Raw genomic sequence first — 19,974 nt, 5'->3', positions numbered from 1 at the left:
CTGGACGCATGCTCAAGAAAAATCCCAGAGAAGACCCCAGGCTTGCACCTTGGGTGGGTCTGTGGGTTGCATGCAAACAGGAGGTGGAGATTATAACAGAGTTGTGGGTGGCCCAGTTTGGCCTTGAAATGGTGTCCTAGCTTAGGCCAAACAACCCAGACTGGGAGAGCGGTTCTCACATCCTTGCTCTCTCTTTCTTATTCATTGATTCTAGGAAAGCTGTCAGGTCACTGGCTGACCACTGTGATATCAGAAGAGTGACCATCACTAAACAAACAAATGACTACAGCCCTCAACAAGCAATAAAGCAACCTTTGGAAAAGGGGAAAAGCCAATTCCTAGAGTTACTGCATTATAAAACTGAAATGTCTGATTTACAACACAAAATTACAAAGCATACAAAGAAACAGGAAAGTACAGCTCATTAAAGGGAAAAAAATTTGACTGACATCTCTGAGGAAGCTCAAGCTTTGAACTCACTGAACAAAAACTTTACAAATCAACTGTGTTAAATATGCTCAAAAACTAAAGGAAACCATAGATAAAGAACTAAAGAAAACCAAAGAAATGAAGTATGGATGAAATGAGAATATAAATTAAAAAATTATAAAAGGAAACAAGTACAAACTCTGGAGATGCAAAGTACAATAGCTGAAATGAAAAAAATCACTAAATAGGCCCAACAGCAGATGTTAGTGCGCAAAGGAGAGATTCAGTGAACTCAAAAACAGAACAACTGAGATTATCAAGTGTGATGAGAAAGAGGAGAATTGCAAATCCAGAGCTAGGCCTATACATCTATGGCTGATTGAATTTTTTGACACGGGTAACAAGACCATTAAATGGGGAAAAATATCTTTCCAACAAATGATGCTGAGACAACAAGATATCCATTTGCTAAAAAATGAATTTGGTTCATTTTTAATTCATTTGCCAAAAAATGAATATGAAATTTAAAAATTCATATTATATATAAAAATAACTCAAAATGGATTGATTAACTAAACATAAGAGTAAAAATCATAAAGTTCTCAGAAAAAACATGGGAGTAAGCTGTCATTACCTAGCATTTAGTAATGGATTCTTAGATATGACATCATTAAAACTGAAACCTTTTAGAACCCTTTTACACTGTTGGTGGGAATGCAAACTAGTACAGCCACTATGGAGAACAGTGTGAAGATTCCTTAAAAAACTCCAAATAGAACTGCCTTATAACCCAGCAATCCTACTGCTGGGAGTACACACTGAGGTAACCAGAATTGAAAGAGACACGTGTACCCCAATGTTCATCGCAGCACTGTTTATAATAGCCAGGACATGGAAGCAACCTAGATGTCCATCAGCAGATGAATGGGTAAGAAAGCTGTGGTACATATACACAATGGAGTATTACTCAGCCATTAAAAAGAATACATTTGAATCAGTTCTAATGAGGTGGATGAAACTGGAGCCGATTATACAGAGTGAAGTAAGCCAGAAAGAAAAACACCAATACAATATAATAACACATATATATGGAATTTAGAAAGATGGTAATGATAACCCTGTATGCAAGACAGCAAAAGAGACACAAATGTATAGAACAGACTTTTGGACTCTGAGGGAGAGGGAGAGGGTGGGATGATTTGGGAGAATGGCATTGAAACATGGATACTATCATGTAAGAAACGAATTGCCAGTCTAGGTTCAATACAGGATACAGGATGCTTGGGGCTGGTGCACTGGGATGACCCAGAGAGATGATATGGGGAGGGTGGTGGGAGGGGGGTTCAGGATTGGGAACTCATGAACACCCGTGGTGGATTCATGTCAATGTATGACAAAACCAATACAGTATTGTAAAGTAAAAAAATAAAAAATAATAAAAAATTTAAAAAATTGAAACCTTTTATGCATCAAAGGACATTACTTAAAAAGTGAAAGGGCAATCTATTGAATGAAGGAAAATATTGTATATCTGAGAAGAGTCTAGTATCCAGGATATATTTTTAAAAAACTCTTACAAGTCAACAACAAAAAGACAAAAATCCAATTAAATGGGCAAAGGATTAGAAGAAATTTTATCCAAAGAAGAGGTATAAATGGCAAACAAGTACGTAAAATGTTGCTCAATATTAGTTTATATCATTCATTGGTGGTGGTGGTGGTTTAGTCACTAACTCATGTCCGACTCCTGCAACCCCATGGACTGTAGCCTGCCAGGCTCCTCTGTCCACAGAATTTCCCTGGCAAGAATACTGGAGTGGGTTGCTATGTCCTTCTCTAAATACCAGTCATTAGGGAAATATAAAGTACAAAATAACAATACAGAATAAAAAATACAAAAGCACAGTGAGACAGCACTTCACATCCACCAGGGTGGGTACAGTTGTAAAAAAAGAATAGCAAGTGTTGGTGAGGATGTGGGAAAACTGGGACCATCACACACTGCTAGTGGGAAAGTGACATGGTGCAGTTTCTCCAAAAAACAGTGGCAATTCCTCCCTAGCAATTTACTAGTAGGTGTATAACCCACTGGAGAAGGCAATGGCACCCCACTCCAGTACTCTTGCCTGGAAAATTCCGTGGATGGAGGAGCCTGGTAGGCTGCAGTCCATGGGGTCGCAAAGAGTCGGACACGATTGAGCGACTTCCCTTTCACTTTTCACTTTCATGCACTGGAGAAGGAAATGGCAACCCACTCCAGTGTTCTTGCCTGGAGAATCCCAGGGACGAGGGAGCCTGGTGGGCTGCTGTCTATGGGGTCGCACAGAGTCGGACACGACTGAAGCGACTTAGCAGCAGCAGCAGCAGTAGCAGCAGCAGTATAACCCATAGAACTGAAAACAGGTATTCAAACAAAGGAGCAGGGGCTGCGATGGTGCAGGAGCGGCCGAGAGGAGCTAGCCCGTGTCCAAGGTGGGGGTGGTGGCCGAGAGGAACTATGCCACGTCCAAGGTCAGGGGTGGCAGCTGCGCTTTGCTGGAGCAGCCATGAAGAGATACCTCACATCCAAGGTAAGAGAAACCCAAGTAAGATGGTAGGTGCTGAGAGAGGGCATCAGAGGGCAGACAGGCTGAAACCATAATCACAGACAACTAGCCAACCTGATCACACGGACCACAGCCTTGTCTAACTCAATGAAACTAAGCCATGCTGTGTGGGGCCACCCAAGACAGTTGGGTCATGGTGGAGAGGTCTGACAGAATGTGGTCCACTGGAGAAGGGAATGGCAAACCACTTCAGTATTCTTGCCTTGAGAACCCCATGAACAGTATGAAAAAACAAAAAAGGACACTGAAAGAGGAACTCCCCAGGTAGGTAGGTGCCCAATATGCTACTGGAGATCAGTGGAGAAATAGCTCCAGAAAGAATGAAGGGATAGAGCCAAAGCAAAAACAATACCCAGCTGTGATGGAAGCAAGGTCCAATGCTGTAAACAGCAATACTGCATAGGAACCTGGAATGTCAGGTCCATGAATCAAGGCAAATTGGAAGTAGTCAAACAGGAGATGGCAAGGGTGAACATCAACATTCTAAGAATCAGCGAACTAAAATGGACTGGAATGGGTGAATTTAACCCAGATGACCATTTTATCTACTACTGTGGGCAGGAATCCCTCAGAAGAAATGGAGTAGCCATCATGGTCAACAATAGAGTCCAAGATGCAATACTTAGATGCAATCTCATAAATGACAGAATGATCTCTGTTTCCAAGGCAAACCATTCAATATCACGGTAATCCAAGTCTATGCCCCAACCAGTAACGCTTTGAAGCTGAAGTTGAACGGTTCTATGAAGACCTATAAGACTTTCTAAAATAACAACCCCAAAAGATGTCCTTGTCATTATAGGGGACTGGAATGCAAAAGCAGGAAGTCAAGAAACACCTGGAGTAACAAGTAAATTTGGCCTTGGAATACAGAATGAAGCAGGGCAAAGGTTAATAGAGTTGTGCCAAGAGAATGCACTGGTCATAGCAAACACCCTCTTCCAACAACACTAGAGAAGACTCTACACATGGACATCACCAGATGGTCAACACTGAAATCAGATTGATTATATTCTTTGCAGCCAAAGATGGAGAAGCTCTATACAGTCAGCAAAAACAAGACTGGGAGCTTACTGTGGCTCAGATCATGAACTCCTTATTGCCAAATTCAGACAGAAATTGAAGAAAGTGGGGAAAACCACTAGACTATTCAGGTATGACCTAAATCAAATCCTTTATGACTATACAGTGGAAGTGAGAAATAGATTTAAGGGCCTAGATCTGATAGAGTGCCTGATGAACTATGGACGGAGGTTTGTGACATTGTACATGAGACAGGAATCAAGAACATCCCCAAGAAAAAGAAATGCAAAAAAGCAAAATGGTTGTCTGAGGAGGCCTTACAGATAGCTGTGAAAAGAAGAGACGTGAAAAGCAAAGGAGAAAAGGAAACATATCCATTTTAATGCAGAGTTCCAGAGAATAGCAAGAAGAGCTAAGAAAGCCTTCCTCAGTGATCAATACAAAGAAATAGAGGAAAACAATAGAATGCGAAAGACTAGAGATCTCTTCAAGAAAATTAAGAGATACCAAGGGAACATTTCATGCAAAGATAGGCTCAATAAAGGACAGAAATGGTATGGACCTAACAGAAGCAGAAGATATTAAGAAGAGGTGGCAAGAATACAGAGAACTGTACAAAAAAGATCTTCATGACTCAGATAATCACGATGGTGTGATCACTGACCTAGAGCCAGACATCCTGGAATGTGAAGTCAAGTGGGCCTGAGGAAGCACCACTACGAACAAAGCTAGTGGAGGTGATGGAATTCTAGTGGAGGTGATGGAATTCCAGTTGAGCTATTTCATATCCTGAAAGATGATGCTGTGAAAGTGCTGCACTCAATATGCCAGCAAATTTGGAAAACTCAGTAATGGCCACAGGACTGGAAAAGGTCAGTTTTCATTCCAGTCCCAAAGAAAGGCAATGTCAAAGAATGCTCAAACTACCCCACAATTGCACTCATCTCACATGCTAGTAAAGTAATGCTCAAAATTCTCCAATATAGGCTTCAGCAATACGTGAACCGTGAACTTCCAGATGTTCAAGTTGGATTTAGAAAAGGCAGAGGAACCAAAGATCAAATTGCCAACATCTGTTGGATCATCAAAAAAGGAAGAGAGTTCCAGAAAAACATCTATTTCTGCTTTATTGACTATGGCAAAGCCTTTGACTGTGTGGATCAAAATAAACTATGGAAAATTCTGAAAGAGATGGGAATACCAGACCACCTGACCTGTCTCTTGAGAAACCTATATGCAGGTCAGGAAGGAACAGTTAGAACTGGACACGGAACAACAGACTGGTTCCGAATAGGAAAAGGAGTAGGTGAAGGCTGTATATTGTCACCCTGCTTATTTAACTTCTATGCAGAGAAAGACTAGAGATCTCTTCAAGAAAATTAAGAGATACCAAGATACCATCATGAGAAACGCTGGGCTAGAAGAAGCACAAGCTGGAATCAAGATTGCCGGGAGAAATATCAATCACCTCAGATATGCAGATGACACCACCCTTATGGCAGAAAGTGAAGAAGAACTAAGGTGCCTCTTGATGAAAGTGAAAGAGGAGAGTGAAAATGTAGGCTTAAAGCTCAACATTCAGAAAACTAAGATCATGGTATCCAGTCCCAGCACTTCATGGCAAATAGATGGGGAAACCGTAGAAACAGTGTCAGACTTTATTTTTACGGGCTCCAAAATCACTGCAGATAGTGGTTGCAGCCATGAAATTAAAAGATGCTTACTCCTTGGAAGGAAAGTTATGACCAATCTGGACAGCATGTTAAAAAGCAGAGACATTACTTTGCCAACAAAGGTCCATCTAGTCAAGGCTATGGTTTTTCCAGTAGTCATGTATGGATGTGAGAGTTGGATTATAAAGAAAGCTGAGTGCCGAAGAATTGATGCTTTTGAACTGTGGTGTTGGAGAAGACTCTTGAGAATCCCTTGGACTGCAAGGAGCTCCAACCACTCCATCCTAAGGAGATTAGTCCTAATTATTCATTGGAAGGACTGATGCTGAAGCTGAAACTCCAATACTTTGGCCACCTGATGCGAAGAGCTGACTCATTTGCCAAGACCCTGATGCTGGGAAATATTGAGGGCAGGAGGAGATTGTTGGATGGCATCACCAACTCGATGGACGTGAGTCTGAGTGAACTCAGGCAGTTGGTGATGGACAGGGAGGCCTGGCGTGCTGTGGTTCATGGGGTCGAAAAGAGTCAGATACAACAGAGCAACTGAACTGAACTGATTGAAACAAATATATGTACACACATGTTCATAGCAGCACTATCCACAACACCCAAAGGATGGACACAGTGGATGGTCATCCATAGCTGCATGGATAAACAAACTGTGGTCTATCCATACATTGTAACGTTATTCAGCTACAAAAAGGAATGATTCATCTACAACAGGGATGAGCCTCAAAAACATGAGCTTAGTGAAAGAAGCCCGACCAAAATAGCCATACATTGTATGATTCCATTTATAGACACATTCAGAACACGTGTGTCCTTAGAAACAGAAAGCATATTGGTGGTTGTTGCCAGGGGGTGGGGGAAGGTCGGGGCTGGGGGTTGACTGAGGGGTGTGGGGTTTCTTTCGGGGTTGATGAAAAGACTTTGGACATAGAAGTAGTAGTTACACAGCACAGTGGATGCACTAAATGGCACTGAGTGGTTCATGTCAAAACGGTTCGTTTTATATTATGTGGGTTTCACCCTAGCAAATAAAAATGGATGCAAGTTCAGTTTAATTCCATTGAAATCATTAACACATCAGTGGTGGCTAAAAAGGGTCTGGCACTTTTGTGGGCAAATGGGCAGCGTTACGGTGGGGAAAGACAAAGGAGCAGTTTGCATGCATTAAGAAGATGTATATATTTCAATCTTAAAAGAGGTCAAAGGAGAGACTTCGCTGGTAGTCCGGTGGTTAAAACTTCCCCTTCCAATGAAGGGATTGCAGGTTCAGTCCCTGGTTGGAAAATAAGATCCCTCATGCCTCTCAACCAAAAAAAAAAAAAAAAGTAAAACAGAAGCAATATTGTAACAAATTCAATAAAGACTTAAAAAATGGTCCACATCAAAAAAAAATCATTAAAAAATGTCTAAGGGACATAGGGCATTCGTTTCCAAACCAAGGAAAATTCTGAGCACAAACAGTTCTACTGTTCACAGGGTGTGTTCCTGACACAGGCAGGGAGGTGGAGCCTCAGAAGAGCAGGCATGCATCACTGGACACAAGGCTGGGGTAGGGCTGCGGGAAGTCTCAAGGGCAGAGGGCTCGTGAGTCGGGAGCGGGCAGCAGCAACGGGGTCAGGGGAGGGCTGCTGAAGCTCACAGGCTGAAATCAGCCGAGGTGAAGACCAGACAGCTGGAAGCAACAGAGCCAGACGGTGTGCAGTTCTCAGTAGAACTGGAATCTTCAAGATGAAGTTTAGAGGTCTGCTGAGATGGGATGGGTGCTCAGGGCACTAACATGCAGCTGAAGGAAGGCTGGTACAGACTTCAGAGAGCCTGCAGTACAAGTATCCACGTGTAAGCCCAACTGAACCGCTCCCGTTGCTGTGGAAAACAGCATTGTGTCAATAACTGGGTGAAATTCTGACTTCCCTGGACACTCTGCAATTCAAGGTGTCCATGTACCACAGAACAATTCCTCATTGTACTAGGATTCATGGTGTGTGATATTTACATTCAGAAAATGGCAAACCATGTATTCTAGGAGGATCCCGTGGATGGAGGAACCTGGTGGGCTGCAGTCCATGGGGTCGCAAAGAGTCGGACATGACTGAGCAACTTCACCTTCACTTTTCACTTTCATGCATTGGAGAAGGAAATGGCAGCCCACTCCAGTGTTCTTGCCTGGAGAATCCCAGGGATGGGGGAGCCTGGTGGGCTGCCATCTATGGGGTCACACAGAGTCGGACACGACTGAAGCGACTTAGCAGCAGCAGCAGCAGCAGCAGCAGCAGCAGCAGCAGCATTTCTTCAAGAACCCCGTGATGAGTCAGTCTCTGGTTGTCAAAATCCTTCAAGATGAGTCACCCAGATTTAGAAAAGATCAAAATTCTATGTGTTTGCAATAAAAATATCAAGGATTCCTAACTTCAAAGCAACTTCTCTTATTTTGAACCATGATTCTGTAACAGCAAAGAAAAAAATCTGACTCCATATTAGATCTGTTTCTTTTACTTTAATCATTGCTTCCCATGGCTTTTGTCCATTAAAAAGATATTGTCTACACATAATGGCCTGCCTTGGGGAACCCTTCCGTTCTGCATGAATGTTAAACTTAAGTGTCTTTGTTCAGCTCCCTGGGAGACATTCTGACCCTGCCCACTTGTGAATAACAGCAGGAAGAAGAAATGAGTGCATGCCTTCCCTGAGGATGGCCAAACCAGGAGATATTTTGCAACACTTACGGCCTTTTGATTTCCCAGATGGCTCAGACGGTAAAGAATTTGCCTGCAAAGTGGGAGTAGCAGCAGTAGTGGTAGCGTCAGTCGCTCAGTCGTGTTCGACTCTTTGCGACCCCATGGACTGTGGCCTGCCAGGCTCCTCTGTCCGTGGGATTCTCCAGGCATGAATACTGGAGTAGACTGCAACGCAGGAGACCTGGATTCAATCCCTGGGTTGGGAAGATCCCCTGGAGAGAGAAGGGATTGGCAACCCATTCCAGTATTCCTGCCTGGAGAATTCTATGGACAGAGGAGGCTGGTGGGCTACAGTCCATGGGGTCGCAAAGAGTCGAACACGACGGAGCGACTATCACTACCACCACTACTACTACTCGGGCACTGCAGGACTAACTGAGTGACGTACACTTTCGCTTCATGGTCTTTTTACTTTACTTCTTTTCCTCCTCCTCCTCTCTGCTCTATAAAAGCAACTGGCATCCAGACCCCATAATAAAGTATTCCAGGACTCTCATCCACCATCTTCTCGGATGCCCAGCTTTCTGAATAAAGTCTCTATTTCTTGCCTCGACACCTTGCCTCCCGACCTGTCCTGTGTCAGACAGAACGAGCTTAGACCTGGTAACAATTCTAAGAGAAATAAAGTTCTCACTAAGTTTTCAACAAAGAAACCCATATTACTTTTACAAGAGAACCTGAGTGCTGCAACTACTGAGCTTACAAGCCACAAGGAAGATCCTGCATGAAGCAACAAAGACTCCTCGTGCTGCAACTAAGATCTGATGCAGCCAAACAAATTAATAAATAAATATTGAGGGGGGGGGAAGAAATGGTTCAAGAGCATGCAGTCATTTCTACATTTCTGGGGCATTTGTTGCAAATGTGAGTCATTCCCCTGCCATCTCTCTCATCATACACACACCCTGTGAAATGGCTTCAAGGATCATTACTTAGTAAGACTCACCTAGAAGAAGTAAAGTCAGTATAAACACCATACCCATGACAGTCTTCCATGATCGAGTTAACCTAAAAAGAAGAAAAATAACAGCAAAAAGAATTTAGCAATATACCACTCTTAACCTTTAATTTGAACTTTAACCTCTACAACCAAGTCGACAGACATGACTAGGCTGAGCATGTGAGTTAATTAAAAAAAAAACAAAACACATCTATTTCTGCTTTATTGACTATGCCAAAGCCTTTGACTGTGTGGATCACAATCAACTGTGGAAAATTCTGAAAGAGATGGGAATACCAGACCACTTGACCTGCCTCTTGAGAAACCGATATGCAGGTCAGGAAGCAACAGTTAGAACTGGACATGGAACAACAGACTGGTTCCAAATAGGAAAAGGAGTGCGTCAAGGCTGTATATTGTCACCCTGCTTATTTAACTTATATGCAGAGTACATCATGAGAAATGCTGGGATGGAAGAAGTGCAAGCTGGAATCAAGATTGCCGAGAGAAATATCAATAAGCTCAGATATGCAGATGACACCACCTTTATGGCAGAAAGTGAAGAGGAACTAAAAAGCCTCTTGATGAAAGTGAAAGTGAAAGTTAAGAGTGAAAAAGTTGGCTTAAAACTCAACATTCAGCAATCCCACTGCTGGGCATACACACCAAGGAAACCAGAATTGAAAGAGACACATGTACCCCAATGTTCATTGCAGCACTGTTTATAATAGCCAGGACATGGAAACAACCTAGATGTCCATCAGCAGATGAATGGATAAGAAAGCTGTGGTACATATACACAATGGAGTATTACTCAGCCATTAAAAAGAATACATTTGAATCAGTTCTAATGAGGTGGATGAAACTGGAGCCGATTATACAGAGTGAAGTAAGCCAGAAAGAAAAACACCAATACAGTATACTAACACATATATATGGAATTTAGAAAGATGGTAATGATGACCCTGTATGCGAGACAGCAAAAGAAACACAGATGTGTAGAGCGGACTTTTGGACTCTGAGGGAGAGGGAGAGGATGGGATGATTTGGGAGAATGGCATTGAAACATGTATACTATCATGTAAGAAACGAATTGCCAGTCTATGTTTGAAGCAGGATACAGGATGCTTGGGGCTGGTGCACAGGGATGATCCAGAGAGATGATATGGGGTGGGAGGTGGGAGGGGGGTTCATGTTTGGGAACTCATGTACACCCGTGGTGGATTCATGTCAATGTATGGCAAAACCAACACAGTATTGTAAAGTAAAATAAAGTAAAAATAAAAAATTAAAAGAAAAAACTCAACATTCAGAAAATGAAGATCATGGCATCTGGTCCCATTACTTCATGGGAAATAGATGGGGAAACAGTGGAAACAGTGTCAGACTTTATTTTTTTGGGCTCCAAAATCACTGCAGATGGTGACTGCAGCCATGAAATTAAAAGACACTTACTCCTTGGAAGAAAAGTTATGACCAACCTAGACAGCATATTCAAAAGCAGAGACATTACTTTGCCAACAAAGGTCTGTCTAGTCAAGGCTATGGTTTTTCTTGTGGTCATGTATGGATGTGAGAGTTGGACTGTGAAGAAAGCTGAGAGCTGAAGAGTTGATGCTTTTGAACTGTGGTGTTGGAGAAGACTCTTGAGAGTCCCTTGGACTGCAAGGAGATCCAACCAGTCCATTCTGAAGGAGATCAGCCCTGGGATTTCTTTGGAGGGAATGATGCTAAAGCTGAAACTCCAGTACTTTGGCCACCTCATGTGAAGAGTTGACTCATTGGAAAAGACTCTGATGCTGGGAGGGATTGGGGGCAGGAGGAGAAGGGGACAATAGAGGATGAGATGACTGGATGGCATCACCGACTCGATGGACATGAGTCTGAGTGAACTCCGGGAGTTGGTGACGGACAGGGAGGCCTGGCGTGCTGCGATTCATGGGATTGCAAAGAGTCGGACACGACTGAGCGACTGAACTGAATCCACTATCTGTGAAACTGAGGGGAAACAGTGAATACTGTGTATATATATACATATTCACACATACATACACCATACACACCCCTTTCTTTCACACACATTACTGCCCTGTTGCTGCATGTTTTTATGCCTATAAATGCTTATGAAGAAGAAAGCAAAGGTTATCCTAGAGGTCTGCAATGTATCATCAGTCCAGAAGGAAAAAGGAAAAAGAGTCTGGACTGAGCCTACCAGGCTCCTCTGTCTACGGAATTCTCCAGGCGAGAATACTGAAATGGGTGGCCATTTCCTCCTCCACGGGATCTTCCCCACCCAGGGATCGAAACTGTCTCCTGCTCTGGCAGGCTGATTCTTTACCGCTGAGCCAGCTGAGAAGTCCAAAGAACTAAGTCAATGAACAACTATCTGAGAAAATTCTCTAAAGCAATCCTAACCCTTTCCCTCACTTTTTATTGAAATACAACATACATAAAGAAAAAAGCACAGATCATTGCACAGCTCAGTGGATCCAAAGGCCAACTCCACCCTCCCACTGGCAACCAGTGGGACAAGAGCTTTTGTAGACAGGAGGAGGCAGCTCCATGCAGAAACAGCACAGTCAGCTCCGACAGTTGTCTTCAAATTGGCCATGGGTGGTCTGACCAGCATCATCTTGATTGTTTTAGGTAGTTAATCTTCAGTTTCAGGGTCCATTTTTCCCCATGTCTTTGAGGTCAGTTCTCAGAATTTCAGCAGTTTAAGTCATGGGGTCACCTTGGAAAGTCAGTCTGGTCATTATGCAGTTAACTCCTTTTATCTGAGGTTTCATTATAAGACAGCTCACAGGATATGGCTCAGAATATTCTGAGCCATATCCTGTGAGCTGAGAAGGAACTAAAACGTCCTTGACTATGTTTAATGACTACATTATTATTATCTGGTCTCCTTCGTCGTCCTTTGTTTCTGTATTTCTCATTTCCCTGATTAAACTTATTCTTTGACTCAAGTTTTTCACAGACAAAAGGCAGGCAGAGGACAAGGGGCATTGGGACAAGTACCATGGGGTCCTGCTCTGTTGGACCAGAAATTGCTGGGTTTGTGCCTATCCGGTCTCAGCAGATCTTTCCAAAGAGTTTTACAAAAGTGATTGCAGTGACCTTTCCACATCCAACTTTAAAGATTGTTTTTAAAAGAAGGAGGAAAAAAGAAAAAAAAAAAGAAAATGGCTAAAATAGACTAATCTCACTGAAACAGAAGGTTAGGAGCTTTGGGACACAGTACTCTAAAACGGCAAATTGAAATTTTGATTTAAAACATACAAAAACCAGTTGATGATTAGTCATTCATTAATTACAGAAGGCACCTTGATGTAGCAGGAGAAGCACTGGGTCACAGCTCAGTAAAGGGGGTGACTGAGTGTGTGAGGCCAGACAATACAGAAATGTGCAGTTTGGAGCAGAGAAACTTTTATTGTAGGGTCATGCAAGGAGATAGGTGGCTCGTGGCTTTAAAAAACTCTGAGCTTTTCTAAGGCTTTCAGCAAAGCCTTTTCATAGAAAAGGGGAGGAGGGGCATGGATAGTTGTTGCAAACTTCTTGGTGTTGGGTCCTTTGTGCAGCTCTCCACAAGGGTCAGAATAGTCAGGTCTCAAGTTCCTTTAAACCTCCATCAAAACAAACGTTATTCTCTGTCCTACAACTTTTTATATAAAGGTATAATACTCTTAAAGGTCATGGACAAGAAAGGGAAGGGGAGGCATTAAGTTCTGTCTCCAAGCCTCTTTGTGGCTTTTAACAAATCTATAAGCAAAACGATGTCACCCCTCATGTTATTCATTCAAGGTCCCAAGGCTTGGCTTTTGTACTCTGAGGTCCAGGCCCTGGCTAACAAGGGGATGGGGTTCCTGTGCAGGCTGGTCACCCTGCCCGGGAGCTATTGTCCAGCACCCAGTCTGGGACCTCTGGCCAGGGCCCAGGACAGGCTGAGGAGGCAGATCTCAGCTGGTGTTACCCTCAGGGCCAGGTACCCAGACCATGCCCAGCTGTTATCACTGAAGGAGCTGGATGCCCAACACCCAACTGGCCTTCAGGTTCCACAAGGCCACATAAACAGGGGTCAATGTCTTGGAGACTCACACTCATAGTCTTGTGATAATGGCTTTGAGCCTGCCTATGACAAAGCTGGGCCAAGCTGAAGCTCCAATACTTCGGCCACCTGGTTCGAAGAGCTGACTCATTAGAAAAGACCCTGATGCTGGGAAAGATTGAAGGCAAGAGAAGGGGACAACAGAGGACGAGATGGTTGGATGGCATCTTGGACTCAATGGACATGAGTTTGAGCAAGCTCCAGCTGCTTGTGCAGAACAGGGAAGCCTGGCTTCCTGCAGTTCATGGGGTGCTGCAGTCCATGCAGTTGCAAAGAGACAGACATGACTGAGCAACTGAACAACTGAGTTTCAGCAAGTCCCTTGATCAGTTTGAGTTTGGAGTTTTGACCTGTTGTTTATGAACTAGTGTCCATCAATGGGAAGGCAGAATTCCCTGCTCTAGGTGCATGCAGAACGGCTAAGAAAGTGACCTCCGGTCTGGAAGCTGCTTCAGTCATGTTTACCTATGTGTGTTTCTTTATATTTTGCTGTTTAACATTATGTGCTTATGACAGGAAATGTTTCCTGCATCAGTTTGTTTGAGTTGGTTGAGCAAATGGACAGATGATGCCCTCAGTGACCCGCTCCTGAGCCGTGCTGTCACACTGGCTTGTAACCCCGTGCTGGGGAAGTGGCTCAACACCCTGGGATTAGAGACCAACTCAGGACTGTTGGGAAGAAAACGTTTTCCTCTCTCCTTCTTGGTTCTCTGGCTGATCTAAGAATTAAAGTGACAGGACACAGCTTAACCAAACACAGCTTTTATGAGGTATGATGAGAGAGGCCAGGAAAACTAAGTCACTCTCTGAAACCCTCACTTCAAGTACCATCTTCAGCTAAAGACGGGAAGAGGGTGTAGGGGTTGGGACTTCAAAGGGGAGGAAGGCAAGTCACATGGGAATGGAAATCAAGTGCGTGGTAAATAAAAGCAGAGACAGAGGGACACATTGGACTCTGATATCTGGGCCCTGCTGGTTCCCTCCCACCCGAGCCCCACTCAGATACAGAGACAATCCCTTTATCCCAGTTCTTTAGGCAGCTAAGAGGGAGACAAAAAGAGGGTCTCCTGAATCTTCCATGTCTTCAAAATAATCAGCCTAGGGGCTTCCTGGGTAGTCCAGTGATTAGGATTCTGAACTTCCACTGCAGGGAGCTAGCTTTCTATTCTTTGAGAACTAAGATCCTGCATGCCATGAGGTGCGGCCAAAAACCATAAGAAAAAAAATCAGCCTAAATTAACCCTCAGGCCAAAGAGACACATGGTAGGGGGCATATTTTGTTAGGAAGCATCACTACGAACAAAGCTAGTGGAGGTGATGGAATTCCAGGTGAGCTATTTCATATCCTGAAAGATGATGCTGTGAAAGTGCTGCACTCAATATGCCAGCAAATCTGGAAAACTCAGCAGTGGCCACAGGACTGGAAAAGGTCAATTTTCATTCCAATCCCAAAGAAAGGCAATGCCAAAAGTGCTCAAACTACCACACAAATGCACTCATCTCACACGCTAGTAAAGTGATGCTCAAAATTCTCCAAGCCAGGCTTCAGCAATATGTGAACTTTTAACTTCCAAATGTTCAAGCTGGTTTTAGAAAAGGCAGAAGAACCAGAGATCAAATTGCCAACATCTGCTGGACCATCAAAAAAGCAAGAGAGTTCCAGAAAAACATCTACTTCTGCTTTATTGACTATGCCAAAGCCTTTGATTGTGTGGATCACAATAAACTGTGGAAAATTCTGAAAGGGATGGGAATACCAGACCACCTGACCTGCCTCTTGAGAAATCTATATGCAGGTCAGGAAGCAACAGTTAGAACTGGACATGGAACAACAGACTGGTTCCAAATAGGAAAAGGAGTACGTCAAGGCTGTATATTGTCACCTTGCTTATTTAACTCCTATGCAGAGTACATCATGAGAAACGCTGGGCTGGATGAAGCACAAGCTGGAATCAAGATTGCCAGGAGAAATATCAATAACCTCAGATATGCAGATGACAGCACCCTTGTGGCAGAAAGTGAAGGAGAACTAAAGAGCCTCTTGATGAAGGTGAAAGAGGAGTGAAAAAGTTGGCTTAAAGCTCAACATTCAGAAAACTAAGATCATGGCATCTGGTCCCATCACTTCATGGGAAATAGATGGAGAAACAGTGGAAATAGTGGCAGATTTTCTTTTGGGGGGCTCCAAATCACTGCCGATGGTGATTGCAGCCATGAAATTAAAAGACGCTTGCTCCGTGAAAGGAAAGTTATGACCAACCTAGACAGCATATTAAAAAGCAGAGACATTACTTTGTCAACAAAGGTCCATCTAGTCAAGGCTATGGTTTCTCAAGTAGTCATGTATGGATGTGAGAGTTGGAGTATAAAGAAAGCTGGGAGCCGAAGAATTGATGCTTTTGAACTGTGATGTTGGAGAAGACTCTTGAGAGTCCCTTGGACTGCAAGGAGATCCAACCAGTCCATCCTAAAGATTAGTCATGGATGTTCATTGGAAGGAGTGATGTTGAAGCTGAAACTCCAATATTTTGGCCACCTGATGGGAAGAGCTGACTCATTGGAAAAGACCCAGATGCTGGGAAAGATTGAGGGTAGGAGAAGGGGACAACAGAGGATGAGATGGCTGGATGGCATCACCTACTGAATGGACATGGGTTTGGGTGGACTCTGGGAGTTGGTGATGGACAGGGAGGCCTGCAGTTCATGGGGTCGCAAAGAGTCGGACAGGACTGAGTGACTGAACTGAACTGAACTGAAGCACAAGCCACCTAATTTCACCCAATACAGAATCTCTAAGTAGCTCATCCACTTACAAAAAGGAATAGTGCCCACTGTCTGTCCAATGTGTTATTTTATTGTTGTTCAGTCGCCAAGTCATGTCTGACTCTGTGCCTTCATGAACTGCAGCATGCCAGGATTTCCTGTCGTTCTCCATCTCCCAGAGTTTGCTCAAACTCATGTCCATTGAGTCAGTGATGCCATCCAACCATCTCATCCTCTGTTGTTCCCTTCTTCTGCCTTCAATCTTTCCCAGCATCAGGGTCTTTTCCAATGAGTTGGCTCCTCACATCAGGTGGGCAAAGTATTGGAGCTTCAGCTTCAGCATCAGTCCCTCCAATGAATGTTCAGGGTTGATTTCATTTAGGATTGAGTAGTCTGATCTTGCAGTCCAAGGGGCTCTCAAGAGTCTTTTCCAGCACCACAGTTCAAAAACACCAATTCTTCAGCACTTGGCCTTCTCTATGGTCCAACTCTCACGTCTGTACATGACTAGTGGAAAACCCACTGTTGAGTCCTGTCCCCCAGGCCATAGGTGGGAGGCTTTGCACCAAGACCACAGAAGCAGAGCCTAGAATCAAGGTCACCTCCGAAGCTGACTGAGCCCCTTTGTAACCGTTGCCAAAAGGCCCCTAATAATCACTAACAAGCTTCCTGATTCCCAATTAGGCAAAGATGCCCAGCCAATCAACTAGCGTCAGCCTTCCTTTAGGAATTTTCTTTGCCTTGAGGCTAAAAAAATTGGCTATTAACCCACAAAAACTGTCAACCCTCCCTGGTCTGTCAGGAGGTTGGCCCGCTGTGCTTGCAGAGCCCACATTATCTCTGTCCTTTGTTTTTAATAAACTCTTCTTTCTGCAATACTCTGTCTGGAAATCCTCTTCCAATCCCAGCTCGGACTGCTTCAACACATAGCTTTGACTATATGGGCTTTGTCGGTAAAGTGATTTCTCTGCTTTTTAATACACTGTCTTGGTTTGTCGTAGACATGTGCTAAAAGCAATAGAGAAGAAGGTCCTCCCAAAAGCCTCCTCTGAAGGGACATGAAATCTCGAAACCACCAACCTTCACATCTCACTGGTCACGAGAGGGATCCACTGTCTAAAGAGAGTTACTCAAAGGTCATAAGACCCTCCCAAGGAACCGGCTTAAATGAACATTAACCAAAGGTTCACTAAGCTATTTCATTAAACCTTAGCTGTTATCCATGGGGTGGTTATTTCATTACTCTCTGTTTTGTTTTACCAGCAGGCAGTGCCAAGGGCACAGTTGATGAGGCTTGGGTTTTGGGCCCATCCAAGTGGTCCAAGATTTCCTGCTGTCTCCCCTTCTTCCAGTGAGAGGAGGCACAGTTGTTAGCTCAAAACGTACACCCACTAACAGCCCGTGTAGCCAGTTCTCACCCAGGGATGTAACAAGCACCCTCCGTGTACAGACTTGTAAAGCCTGATGCTGGACCTTGCACCCGGCAGAGACTGAGCAGGAGGCCACTGACAAACGATCGACCCGTGAGGCTGCAGGCTGCAGTCGTAACTTCACACTGCCGGTGAGACTCATTCCTTTAAAAAGAACGTCTTCTCTTTCACAAAGTTTGCACCCACTTTGCTGTGTGCGCTGTGCCTAGTCGCTCAGTCATGTCTGACTCTTTGCGATCCCGTGGACTGTAGCCTGCCAGGCTCCTCTGTCCATGGGCATTCCCCAGGCGAGAATACTAGAGTGGGTTGCCATGCCCTCCTCCGGGGGATCTTCCCATCCCACTTGCTGTAATTAACATTAACCCCTACCATAGAAGGAGACAACAGGTCAGAAAGTACTGGGATCCAGAGAAGTCTTCAGAGGTTCTCTCTATAAAGGAAGGTTATTTTCCGGGGAACAGAGCACGGGTGGTACATGACATGCTGCTGCTGCTAAGTCACTTCAGTCGTGTCCGACTCCGTGTGACCCCATAGATGGCAGCCCACCAGGCTCCCCCGTCCCTGGGATTCTCCAGGCAAGAACACTGGGGTGGGTTGCCATTTCCTTCTCCAATGCAGGAAAGTGAAAAGGGAAAGTGAAGTCGCTCAGTCGTGTCCGACTCCCAGCAACCCCATGGACTGCAGCCCACCAGGCTCCTCCATCCATGGGATTTTCCAGGCAGGAGTACTGGAGTGAGCTGCCATTGCCTTCTAATCTTAAGGAGATCACTCTGCAGGTACGTACCCGCTGGCGTCGGGGTTTTCCTGCTGAGGGAGCATAGCGCTCCCACTAGAGCTGCTGCTGGCGTCCTCAGAGGGAGCCCTGAAGAGCCTGGTGCTCCCCCTCGACTGGGGTCTCCCACTCATCTCCCCCAGCCGAGTAGCTGATTGCTGGTGGCCTCTTTGCTACTTGATGGAAAACATGAGGTGATACAAAATGCTTTGGGATTGGCTTGGGGTTTTGCCTTCTTCCTTCTCGGCTGTTTCTCCTTCGAGGGGGAAACTGTGAGTGAACTAACCCTGGAGGAGGCGCCCCGGCTCTTCTGTTGCATCACCTTCTGTGATACATCACAATGGCCGGACCCCCAGGCAGGGGGCACGTGGCCTCCCTGCCAGCCAGCACCCAGCCTGAACATGTATCACAAGGCTTCGCGACACACCGTGAAACGCCAGGGTCCCCCAGGCCCCACGTTTCTGCCACAAGAAATCTCTGTTTCACTGTGCTTGCTTCAGTACTTTTTCAAAAAATTAAATATCACGAACATAATGGATGACCCCAGAACACCACTCCCCTCCTTTCTTTCCCACAGAAAAATGAAAATTGATATACAAAATTCCCACAATGTTTTTTATATTTTACCACATAAATATGTAACCTTAAATGTTTTCACACTGTGAATTCAAATGATAAGCCACTCTCAGATTACTGGTCTTGAGAAACGCTCAAGCTTCCTCATTTTAACTGCTGTATAGTATTTTAACTGCTGTCTAGTATTTTATCACATATATATCTGTCGATGACAGACAAATGCACAATCTGAAAGTTAAGGTTTTTTCGGTGGCCTTACTGAGGGCTGGGCTTTCCCAGTGGCTCAGTGGTAAAGAATCAGCCTGCAATGCTGGAGACGCAGGAGAAATGGGTTTGATCTCTGGGTCTGGGAGATCCCCTGGAGGAGGGCATGGCAACATGCCCCAGTATTCTTGCCTGGAGAATGCCATGGAGAGGAGAGTGGCAGGCTACAGTCCACAGGGTTGCAAAGAATCATACATGACTGAAGCGACAGCTCAAATGCCCTGAGGACTAGACCAACACAAATTTTCTCAGGTAGCTCTGAGGAACTGTCCCGAAGAGGTAAGGAAGGAGCTAAGATATATAGGGGATTTTGCTGAAAATCAAACAGACTAACATGCAGTAGAACATCAAAAAATGACTATAATCACACATCTGGATTAATGGATTAATGCTTCTCCATTAATGGGAAGATGCAAGAGTCTGGGCTCATTGAAATCATGCCTTTGATATAGACCTTAACTCTACAGAGCTAGCATCCTGCTTTCCTCCACTGTGAGTCCTGTCGGCAGTGACCAATGGCCTGATGCTCGGGCAGCATTCCTTCTTTACTGGAATGGCAGGCAACACATCACAATTCACTCTCCCAGTCTTTTATCAGTTGCTTTTGGTTTTTTAGCAACACGATCAAAGTTCAATGCCTGCCTTT

At 44.4% G+C, this 19,974-nt stretch overlaps 1 protein-coding gene across 1 annotated transcript in view; it reads right to left on the bottom strand.

Moving 5' to 3' along the window:
* The window catches only part of SUN3 (Sad1 and UNC84 domain containing 3), a 43,365-nt gene extending 24,688 nt beyond the window's left edge, over window positions 1-18,677 (bottom strand). Inside the window, exons 1-2 of the mRNA XM_040260243.1 lie at window positions 18,501-18,677; window positions 9,425-9,486 (exon numbers count right to left, since the gene is read on the bottom strand). Of these exons, the coding sequence (XP_040116177.1) occupies window positions 9,425-9,486; window positions 18,501-18,622 (184 nt within the window). The 5' untranslated portion in view covers window positions 18,623-18,677. The remainder of the gene's footprint in view (window positions 1-9,424; window positions 9,487-18,500) is intronic.
* Between the last annotated feature and the right edge of the window lie 1,297 nt (window positions 18,678-19,974).

The sequence above is a fragment of the Oryx dammah genome, unplaced genomic scaffold, assembly GCF_014754425.2.
Source record: "Oryx dammah isolate SB20612 unplaced genomic scaffold, SCBI_Odam_1.1 HiC_scaffold_18, whole genome shotgun sequence".
NCBI lineage: Eukaryota > Metazoa > Chordata > Mammalia > Artiodactyla > Bovidae > Oryx > Oryx dammah.
This window is presented reverse-complemented; position numbering and strand designations above follow the sequence as displayed.